At 32.1% G+C, this 22828-nt stretch overlaps 1 protein-coding gene across 5 annotated transcripts in view; it reads left to right on the top strand.

Moving 5' to 3' along the window:
* The window catches only part of LOC141538799 (ATP-binding cassette sub-family A member 10-like), a 118606-nt gene that overhangs the window by 59054 nt on the left and 36724 nt on the right, over positions 1-22828 (top strand). For all 5 annotated transcript variants that reach the window (XM_074260617.1, XM_074260616.1, XM_074260619.1 and 2 more), the window contains 9 exons: positions 148-323; positions 528-647; positions 994-1132; positions 1925-2015; positions 6986-7125; positions 8992-9108; positions 16127-16316; positions 16677-16843; positions 18804-18937. In XM_074260617.1, coding sequence (XP_074116718.1) covers positions 148-323; positions 528-647; positions 994-1132; positions 1925-2015; positions 6986-7125; positions 8992-9108; positions 16127-16316; positions 16677-16843; positions 18804-18937 — 1274 coding nt within the window. The remainder of the gene's footprint in view (positions 1-147; positions 324-527; positions 648-993; positions 1133-1924; positions 2016-6985; positions 7126-8991; positions 9109-16126; positions 16317-16676; positions 16844-18803; positions 18938-22828) is intronic.

Genomic DNA, 22828 nt, shown 5'->3' with positions numbered 1-22828 from the left:
TAAACAAAAGTATGAAGAAAAGTAAGGCAAACTATTTTGTCATCCAAACTTCTGATTTTAGGTTACATTACAATCTATGATAATTGAATAAACTTTATCTAGTACATTATAACCTAAATATTAACTTGTTTTAATTTGTATTTTTAGGTTCAGCTACCATCTATAATAATAAGCTCTCTGAAATGACTGACTTGGAAAAAATAAGGAAGATCATTGGTGTTTGCCCACAAGGCAATATTCAACTTGACTTTCTTACTGCAAGAGAAAATCTCAGACTATTTGCTAAAATAAAAGGGATTCATCCACAGAAGGTGGAGCAAGAGGTACATGAGGATGAGGATGAGAAATTTGACTAGACGTATCCTTATTCTTGATTTATTTCTGTTCTGTCTTTTAAAAGATATTAAATGTAGAAAGTTTAGAAAGAGAAGTCCTAGGAAAGTTCCTTAAAAATAATGAATAGTAAATAAAAAGTTGTTCACCTAAAACATTTTCTGTTTTTGAATTTAATGTCCTCTCTTGGATAGGTACAGCAAATTTTAACACAACTGGAAATGAAAAATATCCAAGACACCCTTGCAATAAACTTAAGTGGTGGACAAAAAAGAAAGCTATCTTTTGGGATAGCCATTTTAGGAGATCCTATGGTAAGTGGCACCAGACTTTCAAATGATTGAGACTGATGCACTTGAAGTACATTACAATTAGAAATGATTCATGGTTATTGGGGTTTTTTCCATGTATGATTAGAAAAAATCAAAGATGGAATAAATACCAAGATCAAATGTATAGTTTTTAAGTTCTAAGCTAGGAAATATCTGAGGACTGATATTAAGCTTAAAAAATACATTTTAAGGATTGTTTTCTGAAAGAACTTGCACAATCAATGAAAAGCACAGTGATGTAAGCATGGAGCTATTGACATTTAACACATGTAAAACTTAATTTAAATGTTTACATGAAGATCCTTCTACATGTATTTTTCCTTGGCAGGTCTTACTATTGGATGAACCAACTGCTGGATTGGACCCCTTTTCAAGGCATCAAATTTGGAATCTTTTAAAGGAAAGGAAATCCAATCATGTAATCCTTTTCAGTACCCAATTCATGGATGAGGCTGATCTACTTGCTGGCAAGTCTTGGTTTTCTTTCACTATTATAATCAGAAATTGAATGGGTCAAGGAATGACAGATGTTATATAAGCCTCTGTCTATATTAGAAATCAGAGTGAAATAGAACAAAGGAGTCATTTCCATTCTATTTATGTTTTCAGTTCTATCTATCTATCTATCTATCTATCTATCTATCTATCTATCTATCTATCTATCTATCTATCTATCTACCTACCTACTTACCCTACCTACCTACCTACCTACCTACCTACCTACCTACCTACCTACCCTACCTACCTGTAATTTTTACAAACAAGGAGACTTGGCTCTCACTAGTGAAGAATTTTGACTCCTACTTTTTAAGTTGGAGAGAAAACATTTTGAGGCATCTAGATTAAGACATGTTCAGTTGAAAAATGAAGATATTTCACAAATATCCAAAAAAGAAAGCAGGGAAAGGTTGAATTGTTTTCTCAAAAAGTGTTGTGCATATTTAACATGTATTGGTCAACCTACTATCTGGGTGGGGGGGACGAGGGGAAAAATTAGAACAAAAGGTTTGGCAATTGTCAATTGCATATATCTGGTAAATAAAAACTATTTATAAAAAAAAGTGTTGTGACCCAAATGGTCAGAAGGATAGAATTTAGAATTTTTCACCTTAATTTAACAGTCAAGATTGTGCTCTATGTTTTAAACTTTGAACTAATCAATGTGTTAATGTAGAGGGACAGTTATTTCTGGACCTTTGGACTAATCCATGGATCAAAAGAACCCCTCAACTAGATCTCATTTGCTTCTTTTTCCTTAGATCGGAAAGTATTTATATCCAGTGGGAGATTGAAGTGTGCAGGCTCTTCATTGTTTCTCAAGAGGAAATGGGGGATTGGATATCATTTAAGGTACAATGCTAATGGGAACTGTGGGTTCAAATCTCATATAATCATATATAAGATATGTATTTGATGGATTTTTAAAAAGATGTAAACTAGAATTTAGGGTCTCTTTTTGAACCATTAAATACATAGGTTTTTTTTAATAGATTGTATTGATATCTTCAATGTTTCAATCAGCTAAATTTCTCCTCTGTATTTTACCTTGTGCTTCCAAAGCCATCCCTTATAATACTTTTTAAAAGATAGAGAAAGAAAAGGGCAAAAGGCAATCAATATGTTACCAAAAACCTCTGACATTATATTAAATTTTTCATACTCCTAGTCTTCCCCTCCTCTACAAAGGAATGGGGGAGATGTCTTTGCATATCTCTTTTTTGGGACCAAGTTTGTTCTTATTAATTTTGACACATTCATTTTCAAGTTATTTATTTTTTAAAGAATATTTTGTAATTGAATCTATGAGAGTATTGAATGTATTTTTAGTATATTCACCCACAAATTATATGAATTTGTAGTTATTTTAAGTGGGATTTCTCTATTATTGATTCAGATTTTGTTGTTATATAGAAATGTATAAAATACAGAAGTAATGCTAGCGTTACAAGTTTATTTTGTAGCCTAACTTTATTGAAGGCATAAATTACATTAGGTTCTTTTTAATTAAGCCATCAAGTTATAAGCAAACTGCCTAAGTTATCTGCTCTTTGTTTTACTTCATGCCCATAATTTCTTTTGTATTATTGCTATTGCTAGCATTTCTAGAACTACAAGAAATAATCACTGGGTGAATGGAATATCCTTGATTTACTTCTATATTTATCTGCAAAATATCTGGTGAATACCTATTTATATGTGGTTACTTTGGGTTAAAGATGGATTCTTTTTATGGCATCAAAAAAGGATATAAATACACCTATGCTATATAGATTTTTTTAAAAAGTGAATATTATGCATTACTAAAGGCTTTTCATGTGTTCACTGACATATCATGTAATTTAGAAATATTTTTGTTTTAATAATTATGTTGATTTTTTCTTTAAAGTTGAAAAAAAAACCTGATATATCACTGGTACAAATGCAACTTGTGTATAATGAATAATTTCTTGAATAAATTGCTGTAATCTTCAAAAGAATGACACTCACTTATAGTTCTCTTTCTTTGCTTTATTCTTCTCTGATTTACACGTTAGAATTATACTTATCTCAGTAAAAAAGTCCATTATAGTGTTCTTGGAATTTTAGATTTTGGAATTAATCATTCTTTAAAAGATTAATAGAATTCTCCTATAAATGCATCAGAAACATGATTTTTTTCCCCTTTGGTTCTTAGTGAGTTTCTTTTTCTCAATTTTAAGACCTCTTTTGGTATTCTTTTAGGATATTTTACTATATTTTGAAAGGTAATCCTTTGTTTTATATTTTCAGTTTTTTGGCATTGTTTTGAGAGTTATTTTTTTTTTTATTTCTTCTGGTTTAACTTATATTATGCCCATTGACTGCTTCTTTCCTTTATGCTTTACTTTAAAAAAAAATATCAATTTATCAGGGAGATAATAATGATACAAGAATTTCCCCATGGTAGAAATTTCCATGTGTCCCAAATTGCATGGTCTAATCCCTTCTTCATATTCATTTTCTTTCCCATGTGTCCTGCACCTCTTTTTGGGGGGTGTATGCTGTTCCTATCCTTCTGGTTACTGATTGTCCCCAACAACTTTGATTGTCATTTTGCAATAGGGTATTGTTTTTGGACGCACAACCTTCTCAGAAGTGGTGTCCCTGTGTACCAACTCCCTGCAGATTAAATCCCTTATGAGGTTTGTATTTCTCATTACAGAATATGTCTGCTTCTATGGAAATGCTCTTCAGTGGGATCTTCTTTATCCAAATAGTTGAGATCTTTTCTTTCTTCTTGTTTCAATCTTTCTTTTTGTCATCTCACTCATTCTCCTCTTGCCCCCTATTCTTACTATGAGACTTATAGGAATTATTTTATTTATGTTGTTTAGCCATGAACTTCATTAGGATGCTTTATACATTTTCCTCTATCCTCTACTCTCCCTTTCCCTTCCACTTTGCAATTGAATGCCACCAAAACATATTTATCTATATGTGGTGGTCATAGTTTATGATAGTTTAGTCCATGGTACTTTAGGCTTGTTCCTCCCCACTGTCCCTTTTTCTTCTTTAAATTCTGACTTCATCTTCATCCCTTTAATAATTCATATATATATATATATATATATATATATATATATATATATATATATATATATGTGAGTCTTTAACTTTCCAGTTTTTCTTTTAATGGTTTCAAGGAATGGGGATAATTTATTTTATTTCTTGAACTTATATATTTTAGATATATAGATGTGTAGTAGTTTATATTGGTAGTTTTTCTGTTTTTTTTTTTGGAGAGTATTTACAAGTTGAATAATCTGACCACATCTGAGTTTTTCCTCACAAATGATCATATTTTTTCTTTATAAGCTTATATTTTCAGGGTATATTATTTGAAGTTGCATCTTGAGCTTCTTTGCTTTTTGAAATACATCATTCTATTCTCTTCTATAGTTTATAGAGCGTAGAGAATAGTATTATGATAATCAAATTTCCTTTCCTTTATATTTAAATTCCTTTCTACTGGTCACTTACAGAATTTGTTGTTTGTCCTGGGACTCTAATTTTATCAATATTATGTCTTAGAGTTTTGAGTGTACATATTTTATTTTTTTCTGGAGATAATCTGTGTATTCTTGCAATCAGTGCTTTGTTTTCTTCAGAAATTCTAGGCAGTTTTCTTATTTCTTGTATTTCAGATATTTGACTGACCCTGGTCTTTGGGGAGATCTACAATTCTTAAGTTACTTCTACAAATTGTATTTCTAGATTGAGGCTTTTTGTTTACACAGAAATCATGTATACTTTTTAAATATGATTGCTTTTTGTTTCTCTTCTTCCAGACTGTCTTTTACTTTAGCATGTATCTCAATCTCTTGTTCTCTTTTTTATATCTTTGGAAAACTTGTCCTTATGGGTTCAGGTTTTTCAATTAAATTTTTTATCATTCAGATCATAAATTCTGTTATTCGATCCCTTTTAGCTTCTCTAAAGATTCTAATTTATGTTAAAATAATTTTGAAACATCCTTTTACATTTCCATGAGCTTTTGGAAATACATAGGGTTTTGTGTTTCATCAGGTGTTGGCTCAATTTCTTTTGTGACAATAATTTTTTAAAAAGAATTTACAATTGTTGAATATTTTGATATCCAATTTCTCTTCTAACTTTTGCATCTTTTATGTTTATTTGTCTAATTATTATCTAGTTTTTAAATTGAAATTTTTTCCTTTTGAAATATTTGGTGAATTTAATCCCCCCATTATTCTCTTACACCTCATTTTTTTGACTTCTCCTTTACTAGTGTGTTTAGCCTTCTGTGCTTGACCATAATACTATCTCAGTCTTTTCCTACATTGCAGGATTTACTTTTTACAACTATTGCTCTTTGTTCTAACCCTGGTTTCACAACTGGGATTTCAGGACTGGTTCTAGTTGGATCCAGGCTCCTTTTCTTAAGGAAATAATACACATTGGCCCCCAATCCCAGTTGTTTAATCCATTGGCTGGGCTGATTCAGCTTCTGCTTATTTTTAAGGATTTAGGGAGAGATGAATGAGTATGCTAGGTTCAATTCCTATTTATTATTTTCTCCTCCAAGGAGAATGATGTTTGGTCATAAAAGGTCAGAATGAAAATAAGGAATAGATATCTAAGATAATGTTATCTTCATAGCTTCAGTTAGGTTCTATTATAATAATTTTACAGATAAGGAAACTGGAGTTGAAGGCATTTAAATGGCTTTCCCCTGTCACTAGTCACTTACAACTAGTAAGTGTTTGAAGTGGAATATAAATTCAGGTCTTCCTAACTCTAAATTCAACACTTTGCCTGTTTCACTTCACTGCCCAGATAATTCCATGATAAATTGGGAAATAGTTAGAGAACACCTACCTGCCTTGGATGAGTTCCCATTATATTGAAAAAAATTTTTTTTTATCCATTGTCAGTGACTTTTGAAAAAGTCTAGAGAATGGGAAAAGGAATTAGAAGATTTCAATTTTGGAGAAAATTAAATGATTCATAGGCCATTGAATTTGGTTTTAGTTTTTTTTAAAAAAATCCAAAATATATTATTCAAGTAACGATTAGTGATCATAAATAGCAAATCGGTCATGTCATTTTTAAAACTTTCCTTTTGAAAAAATATAGTTATTAGATGAAAGGAAGTCAATAGATATCTAGATATTAACAAAGACTTTTACAAAGTCTTTCATCTATTTTGTGGAAGTAATAGATATGGCATATAAATTTGTACAGATCTGAAGTGGATAAGGATAAGAGAATGAAAATATAATTTGTTCTTATATCACATTGAGATTGTGATATAATTCATGATTAGAGAAGTGATTATCCTACATTTCTCTGTCCTAGTCAGATAATATTTGAACTATTTTGTTCATTTTAGGTGCTACATTTTAGACCTGACATTCTAGAGAAGGGGTATTAACTTGAAATCATATCATATTAGGATTTTTTGAAGCTAAATAAAAATGTTTGAGCAGAAGACAACAAAAAAGAACTATAATAGTTGTCTTCAAATATTTCAAAATCTATACAATAGAAAAAGGACTAGAATTTTTCTGCAAGATCTTAGAGGGCAATTAATGGAAGACCTACATAGGTGTAAGTACATTGCCAATGAATGTGCCAATGAATGATAAGCTTATTCCAAACAAAAATTATATTTTCTATTTTCTTTGTAGTCTTGAATACTTAGTAAAATATTATATGTGTATTATACATTCAATTCAGTTCATTAAAAGTGCTCAATAACTGCTTTTTAATAGTGATAACATTGAAGAAACTTCTAATGACATATATATATATATATTTTGTGTCTTCCTTCCCATCAGTTTGCATAGGAATGAAACGTGTGATCCAGAAAGAATAACATCTCTAGTCAAACATCACATCCCCGATGCCAAACTGGCAGCAGAGAGTGACGAAAAACTGGTGTATATATTACCTTTGGAAAGGACCAATAAATTTCCAGGTAATTAAGAGAGCAATGAAAATCAGAAAATAATATTAATTTTCATCTAATTTTACTGACATTTTATAGGTCGGGGTTACAAGATACATAAAACTGATTATTTACTACAATTACAGTGCCTGAAATTCAAACAATCTGGCACTAGGTGAGAATAGGAGCATGGGCAAATACTAAAGATTCTCATAGGTATAGTTATATAAATAAATGTAAAGGATCATATGTGAAAAAGCAATTTTGGCAGTGTGAAAGATTCTTTTTACCTTCACAGATTACAAGTCATCTATAACAGGAGATAAGTCCTTCTGAGTTGGAGGTCAATGGAATTTAAATAGCTTGCCTAGGATCTCACAGCTAGCAAGAGACAGAAGCAGAATTGGAACTCAAGCCTTGTACTATATGCACAATGCCATACTAAGTTTGAAGGGCCTTGATTTAACTGAGAAAACAATATTAGCATACTTCCATACTTAATTATACTTTTACTTGGAGAATAGAACTCTTTATTAGAAGATCAAAGCACAAATAATAGCTAAATATTAATTAGCAAATTTTAAATGTGATAGACAATTTAGAGCAAAATTTAAAAGTTACCAAGCCTTAACTACAACTATTATATCCTAAACTTATAGTCATTTTTGTCATTAATATAAGGTAAATGTAAGTAAAATCAACTTTAGCCACTGATGAATCTTAATCCCTTTGCTTACATTAATTTAAAGAAAGTAATTTAATGTTTCCTTTGACCTGTAAGACCTTAATACCCAATTGTTATGCAAACTTTCCTAGTAAATGGAAACTAATTAATTTCTCATTATCGAAATTAATGTTCACTTTCAGTTTTTTTTTTAATACTTTTATCTTTGAGGGCTGTCCTAGGGACTACTTCATGACAATTCTAGGAAAAACTTTAGGTTATTTTCCCTAAATTTCTGTTCAGGGAAGCTTAAAGAAAATGGATGATCACAGCTTTGTATACTCTGCATGCTTTTTAAAATTATTATTATCCTTATCCACACAGACATTTTTCTCCACTTAATGAAGATATTATTTTTCCCTTTTGATGTTAAAAATTTAAGTTGCTTATAATTAGTTTGTTATATATGCCTAACAATTGTCATTAAACTAATACCTCTGTTCTACAGAAATGTTTTTTTTTTTTATTTGAGTTTAATCTTAGAACATTTCTGGCTTTGCATGACAAATTTTAAAATTAATTTTTATATTTTGTTTTTACATAATAGACATTTTCCAGCAAACACTCAAACAATTCTTCCTCTCTTTTAACATAGAATTCCTTCCTGAAAACAATTAAGGAAAGGTGCAAATAGCTTATTTCTATTTAGACTAATTGAACATAATGCTACTTAACTGTTAAAATACATTTAAATGAAATCTAAAATGGATTTAAAATGAGAAACAATTTCTTCAAGGGAGAAAATAAATGTTTAATGTCTGAATATTTGACAGAAATTGACAATGACACAGATGATTTGAAGGATACAACTACTTCATGTGAAAAATTTTCATTGAATGAATGCTTTTACATGTTCAAACTATCACAAAAGTTACTCAAATTGTCCTATTATATATATATGTATATATATATACATATATACATAAAGCTTATATACATATATATATATATATATTGCTGAGGCTATCGGGGTTAAGTGACTTGCCCAGGGTCACACAGCTAGGAAGTGTTAAGTGTATGAGACCAGATTTGTACTCAGGTCTGCCTGACTTCAGAGCTAGTGCTCTCTTCACTGCACGACCTAGCTGCCCCCTTATATATATTTTTGAAAAGAGTAGTGTTTATTATCACACAATAATTAATTTTAGTTTTTTAAATTTGTAATTCTTTAGACCTCTACACTGATCTGGATAACTGTTCTGACCAAGGTATTGTGAATTACGGTGTTTCTGTGACAACTTTGAATGAAGTATTCTTACAACTAGAAGGAAAAGCAACTGATGAATCAGGTAAAACAAAAAAAATTCAGTATTCTCTAGAAAATCAATAAGGAAGATATATATATATATATATATATATATATATATATATATATATATATATATATATATATATATATATAAAATGTACTATAGATCAATTTCTTTGCAGAATCTGCCAAGAGAACATAGTTTCCCATATTTTGTTTCTTTTTCTTTTGTTTCTTTTTTTTTTTTTTTTTTGGAGGCTGGGGTTAAGTGACTTGCCCAGGGTCACACAGCTAGGAAATGTTAAGTGTTTGAGACCAGATTTGAACTCGGGTCCTCCTGAATTCAAGGCTGGTGCTCTATCCACTGCGCCACCTAGCTGCCCCCCCCCCCCCCATATTTTGTTGTTGGGAAGTACCTTAGTTGCTCTAGAATTGGATTTAAGCAAAATTTGAAAACAGATAACTATTTTGTCTCCTCCTTGAATGATTTGCTTATGTTCTAAAAAATCTTCCTCTCTCTCTCTCTCTCTCTCTCTCTCTCTCTCTCTCTCTCTCTCTCTCTCTCTCTTTTGCTGAGGCAATTGGGGTTAAGTGACTTGCCCAGGGTCACACAGCTAGGAAGTGGCTGAGACCAGATTTGAACTCCTGATTTGAGGGCTGGTGTTCTATCTACTGAACCACCTAGTTGCCCCTCCTTTTTCTTTTATATACAATGTCTCCTTGAATTTTAGAGCTAATTACCCAATATTCTAGTCTCTCATCTACTCCATAACTGCCATGTTATAAAAAATCTAGTATTGATAACAGATATTGCAATATTAAGAATGCTAAGAACATTTGAATTTTGGTGTAGGGTAGATGGTAACAACTTAACAGGAGGAATCACTAATCTTTAGGCATCAATAACAGAGGAGAGTGATGAGGAGATAGATATTTGGGGACAGAGGAATAATTTTGATATGCTTTTTAAAATCATATAATAATAAAACATTTAAAAAGTCAACATTTATTATACTCAGATTTGCAAAGTGCTCTCTATGCATGAGCTCACTTTATCTTTACAATAACCTTGGAAATTAAGTGCTATTGTCATTCTCAATTTACAAATGAGAAAGTTGAATCTGACAGAGGGTGACTGATTTGTCTGTATTTTCCTTGTTATTTAATGTCTAAGGCAGGATTTGAATTTTGGTCTTTATAATATTAGGTTCTTATCCCAAAATCTTAAGTCTTTATACTTGCTAAATACAAGGTTATTACATTTATTTTCTGCTATAAATTATATATCTACTCTGTTGCATTGATTTTGCTTAGCAAGTATTAATATAAGAGATTGAATATTAATTATGAGGAAAAGCAAGTAGACTAGTTTTTTTGGGAGATAGAATATGTGAAGGAGAGTAATGTGTAATTAACTCGGAAAGAGAAACTAGGTCCAGACTATTAAAGACTTTAAGTATAAAGTATTTATCTTCCAAGCAATAGAAAACTGCAGAAGACTGTTGAGCTAGAGAGTAGTCAGACCTCTACTTTGAGGAGTACACTTTGTTAGTTCTATGTTGCATTAAGTCCAGGAAAGAGATGATGAGGGTCTGAATAATTCTAGATTGCCCAAGACATCAGCAACTAATTTATCCAAGTCATACATGAAAATATTCTCTACTCGAACATACTCTTACCCATGGTTGTCTAGCTTCAGCTTGAAGATTTTACAGGAAGAAGAAAGCACTACCTCTCTTCAGAATTAATTCCAATTTGAAAAGTTCTAATTCTTAGATACACAGAGTATCTTTAAAGCACATAAAAATACCAGCTTCTTCACTAAGTGAAAGGATACAAGCAATCCATCGTAGTTTCCACTTTTATGTAACTTTCATTTTAATGGAGTCCTTCTAAAGGGAGCTGGAAACTAGAAGGTAGGGAAACCTGCATGATGTGGAAATGTTCAAGAAGGGAGGTAGAAGGCTTGATTCTTCAAGATAAAGGGAATATCCACTAGTCAGAATGAGCACAGGTGGTCCCAAGATACCTATATTCTGGTTGGCATGAGGTGGTTCAAGTGGAGAAGATATGGAATGGAGCTTTCCAGGAAGAAAACTTATTAGGAAGTTTTTCTTTACATTTAATTTAAATTTACTTTTTTGCTGTTTTAAATTATTACTCCTGGTTCTGCCATGTAGGGCCAAACAGAAGTAACCCAATCTTTCCTTCATATGGTAAACTTAAACTCAGCTATCAAGTTGAGTTCCCCTCCCAATGCGCCCTGAGTCTTCTCATCTTTAGGCTTAACATATCCTATTTTCCCAATTGATCCTTGTATACAATAGACTCAAATTTCTTCACCACCCTGGTCACCTTCCTTGGAATATTTCTCATCTTATCAATATCTTTCTTAAACTGTGGCTCTCAGAACTAAACATAATATACTAGATGGAGTCTGAGGGAAAAATACAGTGGGATTACTGCCTCCCTATTCCTAGAATTCATGACTCAATATAGATGAAAAATGCATTCTCTTTTTTGGCTTCCACAGCACACTGACTCATCTTGAATTTGTAGTTCACTGAAACCTTTAAGATATTTTTCTCAGAACAATTGCAATCTAAACATATCTTATACTTAATGAAGCTAATTTGTTTACCCAAGTTAAATTTTTCACATTTATTCCTAAGGAATTTCATCGTATTTGATTAATCCCAATGATTGAGCCTGTCCATATCTTTTGATTCCTGACATTGTCATCCCTAGTGTTAGCTTTCCACTTTATTTCATCAGCAAATCTGATGAGCATACCATCTATACTTTTATTCAAGTCATTGATTGTTGGAATACACGGGAAAGCTATTGGGATACATGGGAGACACCTGACAGTGGCTGCTGGAGATCCAACCCAGAATGGATCTCCTCTTGTGAGAAGATGATATAAGGAGACCGAGAGGCAGTTGCTGTTCTCTGGCCTTTCTCCTCTTCCCTCTGCCTCCAATTTATCTCATTCCCAGTCTGCAACACCTGTGTCAGCAAAGGCTGTCCTGAAATTCCTTCAGATGTTATGATCCACAGCTGTGGGGGTTCTCAGAGAATTGACCTGTCCCTTAACAACTGATCATTTTTTTAATGTAGGGCTACACAAAGATCATTAGGGTATTTCCCTGGAGATTTTCTGTCATATTAATACGGATCCATTAATAAATAAATACACTTTGAATGCAGCCATTCCATCAGTTCTAAATTCATCTGATTATATTTTCATGTAATCATTATCTCCCCATCTTCTCTACAAGAATGTGAAATACATTATCTAAAGCTTTGCTGTAAATCGAAATGATCTGTATCCAAAAAATTGTCCCCATCTACTAGCATAGTAATCCTGTCAGTAAAAGAAATGAGGATAGTCTGCCATGACTTTTTCTTGAGATTTTTTCCCCTATTTTTCCCCCTAACTATTCCTTACCCTTCTTAAAGATCCATTCTAGAAGTTTCCCTAGAATCAAAATTAAACTCATTGATATAGTTTGTGGATCTTGTTCCTTTAATTTATTTGAAGATGGGGACATTTATCCTTCTCCAATCTCCAATCAATTCTTCCCCTTTTTTTCATTAACTTTCAAATATCACTGAAAGTGGCTCAGCAGTCACATCTGGGCCAGGTTACTTGAATTCAACTAGAGCTGCTCAGCTTTCTTATTTCTCTTGGGTTAATAACTCTGTCATTTTTGTTGTCATTTCTAGTATCAAGGTCATTCTCCTTTGCAGAGAATGCAATGGAGCACCTCTGCATTCTTTTCTAAATAAACGAAAGTTATCACAATCACATTTACCCTAAGTAAATTTAGAATTCTATAGTCTTCTTTTTTTCTCCCATGATAGCTATATAAGGATGCAAACAAACAAATAAACAACAAATGTTGACAGTTTGATCCCCATTCTAAGCTGCAGGAGAGATATATGTCTATAGAGGTCAAATCATCTCTATCACCTCAATTGTAACTTAGAATCTGGGGGAGAGAGGCCAGGACCATGAGTTCAAGAGCTCCAGAAAGAGTAACACTACCTAGATTAGTGGTTCTGCTTCCAGTCTAGACCCCAAAGTCATCGGCAAGGCATGACCCTTTATGAAGAAGGGACCTACTATTTTGCTAACACCAGAGCCAACTGTCACTGATAGATCAATTGCCATTGAAAGACAGGTAATCTCTGGAATTATGCCCAAAAAAGTTATCAAATTGTGCATACCCTTTGATCCAGCAGTGCTACTACTGGGCTTATATTCCAAGGAAATACTAAAGAATGGAAAGGGCCCTGTATGTGCCAAAATGTTTGTGGCAGCCCTTTTCATAGTGGCTAGAAACTGGAAATTGAATGGATGTCCATCAATTGGAGAATGGTTGGATAAATTATGGTATATGAAAGTTATGGAATATTATTGTTCTTTAAGAAACGACCAGCAGGATGAATACAGAGAGGTTTGGAGAGACTTACATGAACTGATGCTGAGTGAAATGAGCAGAACCAGGAGATCATTGTACATTTCAACAATGATACTGTATGAGGATGTATTCTGATGGGAGTGGATATCTTCAACATAAAGAAAAGCTAATCCAATTCCAATTAATCAATAATGGACAGGATCAGCTACACTGAAACACTGGAAAATGAATGTAAACTGTTAGCAATTTTTGTTTTTCTCCCCAGGAAAAATCTCCCCGGATTTTTACCTTCCGAATCCAATTCTTCCTTTGCAACAACAACAACAACAAAATTCAATTCTGCACATATATATTGTACTAGGATATACTATAACATATTTAATATGTATGGGAATGTCTGCAATCTAGGGGAAGGGGTGGAGGAAAGGAGGGGAAAATTCAGAACAGAAGGGAGTACAAGGGATAATGTTGTAAAAAATTACCTATGCATATATAGGGGTTAGGATTTCATAAGTCAAATTTAGCATAAGATAATATGCTAATAAATGATAATAAAATGCCCCCATAAAGAGGGCAACCTTTTTTCAAATCCTTAATTTTATCCAAATCAAAAGGAGTGTATCTTCTCCTTTTTTGACCTGAAGAACCAAGCTCTTCAATCACAGGGTATGCGTCTATAAAATCAGAAATCCTTCATTTTTTGCCTTCACCAATGCTTTTTCTAATCTCGTCATAGGCTGCTTAATAGGTGGTTCTGGTTGTGTTACTGCCTCTCCCCCTCCTCCTTCTCCCTCTACCCACCTCTGCATTCTGAGTCAGAGAGACCTGACTCAATTTCCAAAGACACACAGTGTTCTCCACAGGACAGCCTACCACCACATCTCTGTCTTCCTTTGTTCTGCCGGACTTGTGAATCGTCTTGATTAAATCCTGACTCTGAATCTCCCAAAGTTCCCTTTGGCCCTGAGAGCTTCTTGCTTATATGTTGCACACTGAGTACACACCGATCATTACATCACTAGGAAACCATTATTTGGTGTAGGATTAAATCAATCTAAATTAGATTTAGCCAGTGTCTCCTCAATTCCACTGAGTACCTTGTTTCAAGTTCTGGCCCATAACATCTCCTTGTAGGATCAGATCAATCATACTGAACCATGCTAAATTAGATAATAATTGTCTCTATCCATTCCAGTGACTTTATTGAGAACTTTTAGCCTTAGGATTTTTAGTTTTTGCAACTTTAACACTGTGGCTGGTAAAAAGTAGGTGCTTAATAAATGTTTATTGATTAACTGTTTTAGTAATTTTTTTCCCTTACAAATTTGCTTTCTTAAAATCTGTAATTTAGCATCATGCAATGCCCAAATTTTCTCACCTCCAGTTAGCAACTTTAAAATGCTGATCTTGTGTTTAAAATGCTGATCTGTGTCTGAAATGAATAATTTACCAAAATACTTGCATAAACAAAAAAATTGAACTTCTTCATTGAAATTTATGGGCAGATAAAATATCCATAAAACATGTTAGTTATCATTTATTTCTTTTCTTTTTTTCAATGACTATAAATACTCTAAACATTTTTAATATTTATAAAGAGGTTCTTGAAGTATACTTAAAATAGTGATAGAAGCTAGTATTGTGATTTCATTGTATTAAAAACTCTAGATTGAGAAAGTAACCTCTATTAATACATATCATCACCTTCTCTGTAACTTACATAGTCTTAGAGAGTTGTCTAGAACAGGGCTTCTTAAATTTTTTTCAATAAGGACACTTTTTTTGCTTGAGAAAATTTTTATGAGAACCCAGGTATATAGGTATATAAAATAACTATACAACTTTATTGATAATAAATCATAAAGAAATTTGTTTAAAAACATTATTTGGTATACAGATAATTTTATCTTTTGTTAAAGACGAAAGCAAGATTGAAGTACATGTTTTTACATAAAGAATTAAATTGTGGCAAAAATATTTGATATCTTCTACTGTTTTGTCCCTTTCTAATAGTACTTCATTTCCCTCCAATACATGCAAAGATAATTTTCAACATTCATCTTTGCAAAAATCCTCTCTTTCTCCATGTCCTCTCCTCAAGGCAGTAAGCAATCCAGTATAGCAATTTTTCTAAACATATTTCCATATTCATCAAACTGTGTAGGAAAAAAATGGATCAAAAGGGAAAAAAACACACACAAAAAAGAAAAAAACCCAAGTAAACAACAATACCACACAATAAAAAGGTAAAAATACTATGCTTTGTTCCACATTCAGACTCTAGATTTCTCTCTTTGGAAGGGGGTGGGATGGCCCTTTCCATCCCAGGTGTATTGGAATTGCCTTGAATCACCTCAGGATATCTTTTACTGTTGCCAAATTTTTCACTGTTCCCACCTTCAGTTATGTGACTCCATTTGGGGTCATAATCCAGTTTAAGAAGCTTTAGCCTAGAGCACCAAGAAGCTAAGTGATCACACTGTAAGAATATATACAAGAATTGAATCTGTCTTTTAACTCTGAAACCAGTTTTTTATCAATTACATAATGTTGTCTCTCTTTTACTTATAATTAAGATAGCTCTTTAATAATGGCTTATTTTGCATTGTTGCTTTCTTGATGTGTTCATAGATTCTGGCATTTGGGGACAGGAGAAAATAGAAATGACAAGAGATGCTAGGTGTTTTGTTGAATTGGAACAAGCTCTCTCTTCAGTAACTGAAATGATCACTGGCATGGCTCTGTGGAGAAAGCAAGTCTGTGCAATAGCAAAGATTCGCCTCTTGAAGTTAAAGCATGAAAAAAAAGCTTTCCTGTGCCTGTGAGTATCAAAGAACTTCACATGTGTTTGTCAAACATTTAAGAAAAGAAAATCTTCACACAGAAACTTATATCTGTTTATCTATCTCTATCTTTCATTCTCTCTTCATTACAAATAGAATGTGAATACATGTTGGTCTGGTTCCAGTTCTTCATTTATTGTGCCATGCTTCCTCTCTCAATGATTATGATTATTATTAAATGCGCTGGATAAACTCATATTGTTATCAATTTTTATTCTATCAGCATATCTGCTAATTTTAAAATAATTTTGGTTGCATAATTGTTTCTAAATGGAGCATGATTGAATGTCATACAAAACAAATATTGCCATAAATAATGTTATATTTCTTCTGTTTAGATTACTGGTGTTTGGAATTGGTTATTTCCCTTTCATTATGGAAAACATACTGTATAAAGTATTTCGTCAAACTAATTCTTGGGGACTTTCTCCTAACATGTATTTCCTTTCCCCTGGACAACAACCACATACTCCTCTAACTAGTCTATTGGTTGTTAATAATACAGGTAAAAGTAACTATCTATATCTACATGCATATATATGTGATTAATATCTATTTTTCCATTTAATTTACTCTTAAGACATAGTAACTATGAGAAAATGAAAATATCCAGCTTTATTTAGGCATAAAATATCACTGATGAGACAAAGGAAAAATTGACTATTCTACTTTTGTGTTGTAGTAGGAAGGGGTAGATTAAAGCACAATGGATCTAGGTTATTATTAATTATATTTTCATATTTCCCTTGGTTCAAATCCTTATTCATAAACCCAACAAATTCTCTTGTACAGACAGACCCAGTCAAGCCTTGTTATTAAAGATAATCATGTTATTTATAAAAATGTGTTATTATCTTATGTAAATGAATTGTAACAACCTCAAATTCTTCAAGGTTTCCCCCAATACCACTTGAAATATGAGAGTCTTCTCATGCTAACAATGTCTGTTAGACTATATAAACTGCATCTTTCTCACAATCTACAAAGCTTTTTTCAATGATAACCACTGGTTTCTATAGCTTTTGCTATAGTACTTCTTCTGCTCTCTGCTGAATCCTCCTAATTACTACCTTCTCCTTTCATTGGCATCAATTTTCCTATCCATTAGTGATACCTACCACTCTCTCTGGATATTTGGTACAAATAAGAAGAGTCTAGGTTTTCTTTTGCAATAGGGCAGGAAGCTGGAGTTTTATCCATTGTAATTTTCTCTACAAATCTTATAACTTTAGCAAAAAGGTGCTTAATCAGATGTTATCCTTTTTGATGTATTATGTCAACTATACATACAGAGACCCATCAATTGAAATTCCTTTAAGTCCCTATATATACTATAAGACTTAGAAACGAGTTCCTTGAGTTCCTCCTTCAAAAAAGTACTTCTTCCTTTTAGTTTGTAACTTATTGCTTCTCATTACACATGTAATTATTGCAGTCTCAAATGCAAACTTGAGCTCATGAAGTTGATTTCAAAAATAATTTAAGTACTGTATTTAATATAATTGGTTTCCTTTGTAATCCAAAGTATTTTATTTTATTCATTTAAAAGACATTATTCTGAAAAAGACCTTGAAAGCTTCACTGAACTGCTAAAATTGTTCATGACACCAAAAGTATCCAATAACTTTTGCTTTAATGACCTAAATTCCATTCTAATATATTTTCTAATCTGTGAGTTCAGAGATGGCTATCCAACCCTAAAGGGACAGTGCCTTATTGTTGCTGTTAAGCATTGAGACATTGATAACTGATTATAAAACACTATGTGCTCCCCAACTCATTTTCTAAGTTCAGTGGATAAGATTATTCAAATCACATTAGGAAAGTCTGTCTCAAGACAGCAATCAAAATGTACTTGTCTTTGGCATAATTCCCCCAAATTGGTCAGGGTTAGGGGTAGTAAATAGTAAACTTTAAGAGAGAATAGCAGCCTTCTAGAAAAATGTAGGTGGCAGGAAGACAAGGTTAACCGAACCACTAACAGAAACAACATCTTATATCTGGGAGAAGTAATGGATCTTAGTAGAAGAAAATCTTTGCTAACATTTTCAAATAATGAAAATATAAACAATGATAATAACACAGAGAAATATAGTGTACAAAAGATTTTTTGACATATATATTCACCTGAACTTGAAACTGGCCAATTAATAGGATAGAAAGAAGTTTAAAAACAAATTAGATAAGTGCTATTTAATTACAACAATTCCTTTTTTACATCTATTAATGAAATTTCATTAATTTCTGGTCTCTGAAAAAAATATAAATCATGAAAATGAAATACTTATTTCTACAAAATTTAACAATGTTCACAGGGAAGCCTTTTCACATTCTAGGAAATTTGATATTTTTCCTATATTAGGTTTATAAAATCTACTTAAATTGTGATGAATATTAACATGACTATCTTTTGGGGTCACTTTTTCATAATTTAGTCCTTTCTTCTATTATTTCCTACATGTTAGGGTCAAACCTTGAAGATTTTGTACATTCACTGAAGCATCAGAATATTGTTTTGGAAGTAGTTAACTTTAGAAATAAAAATGGCATAGAAGATCCATCATATAATGGAGCTATCATAATTTCTGGTAAACAAAAGGTATGTTCTCTATTTTTATGTGGGTGTGTATGTGTGTGTATATGTATATTTTAAACTATGCTGTAATACATAAAAATAGCAACATGGCAATTCATTTAACATATTTTATTAATTCAGGAAAAAGCAAGCATACAACATCTTTGTACATGTTTAAAGAAAAATGTAATTTGCAAATTAAAAAATTAAAATAAAAACCAATAACTTCATGAGACACTTTAGTTCTTATCAGCAACTATAACAATAACCATCACTATTATCCAAGGCAATGTTAGGGATGCAAAGTAAGGTGATACATAGAATGCATATTCTGGGACTATTATGGTAACTGTAAAGGCCTGACAGAAATACTGAAAGACTAGCAAATTGAGCTCTGAAGATACCATTTATTGGGTCAATACCTCAATAAGTGTTGTGTCATTGTTCCTAAGAGTTAAAGAAATAGAACTCAGTGATTGGGAGTCACAAATCAACCTTACATAAAACCAGTTTGATGATCAGATTGAGATAAAGAATAGAGGACTCTTTGAGTTTTGATGTTACAGTAAAAAACAAAAATCAGAAATTCCAATACCCCCACATGCTGGAAAGACTCCAATACAGATGGTGTTCACCACTAAAATGAGCAGACTATAAATATGCTTGAAATAAACTGAATATATGATTTTTCCATCATATGCCAGTATCTTCTGATAACAAAATTAGAAACAGATATTACAGAGAAAAACTTCTTATTGGTTTTGTTGATGGTACCCTCAGGTCCAAGTCAAACAATAATGTATTACTGACAATAATAACACTAGCTAATCTTTATATCAGATAAGTTACATGGCACAGAATAAGAAGCCACTGAAATTTATTGAATAAATGAGGTGACATGGACAGAACTTGTTTTAAGAAAATCATGTTAGTTGCTAGTTGGAGGATGGATTAAAATAAGGAGAGATTTGAGGCAGACAGACCCACTAGCCGACTATTTCAATAGATAAAATAGAAGAAATTTAGGAGCTAACAATTTAAAGAGGAAAAAGCTTGAGAATAACATGGGGTAATTTAAAACCTTCACTTGACACAAGAAGTTTCATCAAATAATGTAATGTATGAGAAAATGATGTTGATGTCTCAGATGGTATTGAAAAGGAGAAGAATATACTTTGTTAGGAATTTCAAAATTCCCTTCTTGAGTCTAATGGTATTAATAATTTGCCAGTAGAACAACTGTAATAAATTGATCAAATAAATGATTCTCTTTAAGAATGAAGTTTAAATACCACCATGGCAGAAGTGACTTGAGAGATATATTAAAGGTCTATGCACCAAAAAAACATCTTATGAGTTTAAAGAACAAATTATTTATTTATTCAGTAATTATTGAATAAAATATGCCAAAGCATGCTAACACTTATATTGTCTTTCTTAATTATTGCTAAATTTTATAATGAATTCTTCATTCATGACTTTTTTTATATAGTGCAAATATGTAAAAGAGACCTAAGTATACTAAAGATGATAGATTATTTGATTTCTATGTAGAAAAACTATTTAAAACAGATAACCAACACAACAATATTAAAATAGTTATAAAATATGATATTTTTCAGGGAAAAAATTAAAGTCCATCATAGTTCTGTTTAGCCTTAAATAGTGTTATATCCATAGAGGTTGATTTTTATAAAAGCATAATTTCCCTGCAAATCATCATTTCTCCTTATATTGCAATAGGTAATAACAGTGATAACAAAATAACTAAAGCATGAACTTTTAAACTAGTTGTAATATCTTATATGCAGTAATTTTCTCCTTAAGTAATCTATGAAAGTTCATTATGAAACATTTATGTAACTGGCTCTCAATTATATCCTTCCATAAATGTAGTTAACCTTGTTTCAAATTGCTAAAAAAAAGGCTTTACCAATAATCCGATCATTAATGCAGACAATGTTCTCTACTCAAAAATTACAATAAAAATAACTATCTTCAAAGGAAATCAGTTTACCCAATTAATCTATTTATGAAATTTCTTGAATTGCTAGATGTTAATTTTTTATTCCACAGAAATTCAAAGATATGCCCCACTGATCTATTGAAAATCATTATCACATTTAAGAAAGATTAAGTGACTTTTTCAAGGACACAGAAGTAGTTAGTGGTAAAGTGAGAAGGCAAAAGTCATCTGATTCAGTCATTTGATTCGTTCTTTCTACCCACCTCCCACCCCCACACTATGGCATCTAGCTCAGAGTAGAAGGAATATCTCAACCATTCTTAGACTTGTGTGGTACCACCAAGCCTAGGCTCCTTGTACTTCCAACAACCTGAGTGATGTAAAATGAAGCAGTATGACAAGGTGTAGGCTTCAGGGCATGTCACATGGCAACATCTGTGAGATTCCCAATTGCTGTAGCATGTTAATGGTTTGGAAGTGTGGAGATCTGACAACAAATCACCAGGAGGGACTTGTGAAATTTGTGGCTAGAGAACTAGTGTTGCCGTCTAACTTGAGTAGGAAAAGCTAATGATGCTCTTTCCATAAGCATGGAAGAGGGGTTTTCAGAGACTAATTAGAAAGTATGACCACAATAGACCATATAAGTCTAGAACAAGAAAAGAGAATTACTTGTGGAGAAGAGATCATGCTGAGCAATGCAAAGACCTGTGTTCAAAGAATGCTTTTAGACCTGCCCAAAGTTCCTGACATTCATTTAGGGAATAAATGAAAGAGGAGCCTTCACTTTCAATGTCCCACTAGGCACCAAGAGGTACACAGCAGGCAATGGATGAAAGTAAAAAAAATAGGGAGAATAGATGAGGAACACAGTATTAATTTTGTTTCCACAGTGTTTTTGACATCTCTCTCCATTTCTGCACTCATATATATGAGCATGGTCTTTGTTCAGATCCTATTACCTTTCACCCAGACTATAGAAGTAATTTTATAATTTTTTTTTGCCTTCTCTCTTTGACATGTCCTTCATAGGTGACATTTTCATTGCCTAGTATGTAAACCTTAGCAAGTCACATACCTCCTACCCTCTACTTAAAAACCTTTAATAGTTACCTGAGGGTTAAGATGCAAACTCTTCAATCTAGAATTTAAGATATCCTAAAATTTAATTGTAACCTACCTTTCTAGCCTTTGTTCACATAGCCTCTTGGTCTCTATGTGATGCTCCTTTTTGTCCTGGACTCTGTTATTTGATGAAAGCTATTCCCTCAAGTACTTTCTCTTAATCTTCAATTATTAAAATCATTTTCTTCCCTCAAGTCTTAAATTCAGGTAACTACTCCATGAAACATTCTATAATCTTCTACATACTACTAAATTGTAGATATAATACAAATACCTGTTTATTCTGTTTGTTTTTGTTTATTTGTTTGCTTGTTTTTAGGTATTTTATTCTATTCAAAGAATGAGATGTAATTATTGATTATTTGCAAGTCAAAGATGCTGTTCTCTATTTTGTAATGAAAAAAGCCTGCTTTTTTGAAGCCTTAGGCAAAAACAATTTGTAAATCATTTAAAAATATTGTGCATATACATAGCACAACAATCAAGGGCATTGACCTGGAAAGATCACAATACAGTTTATTTTACTTTTATATCTAATTTCAACTCAGAAAGAAAAGAGGAGAATTTCTTCTCCGTTTCATACTTCAATTTAATCTCAAGAAAATTCAGAAAAACAGAAAATTTGCACTGAATTCAATACAATGACTGCATATTTGATTTTAAAAAACAATACTTAGCTTGCTTTCTACTACAAAAGTACAACCACAATAACTGAAAAAATCCAATCTATTCCCTTGCTAAGTTCAAATTTGCTTTCATAGCAAAATAATGCCATCTATTGGACTTTTAAGACATTGCTACTTAAAGCCCATTTAAGGTACTGT

This window comes from Sminthopsis crassicaudata, chromosome 4, assembly GCF_048593235.1.
Source record: "Sminthopsis crassicaudata isolate SCR6 chromosome 4, ASM4859323v1, whole genome shotgun sequence".
Classification (NCBI taxonomy): Eukaryota; Metazoa; Chordata; class Mammalia; order Dasyuromorphia; family Dasyuridae; genus Sminthopsis; species Sminthopsis crassicaudata.
The sequence above is the reverse complement of the archived record's forward strand: the minus strand, read 5'-3'. Positions and strand labels throughout refer to the sequence as shown.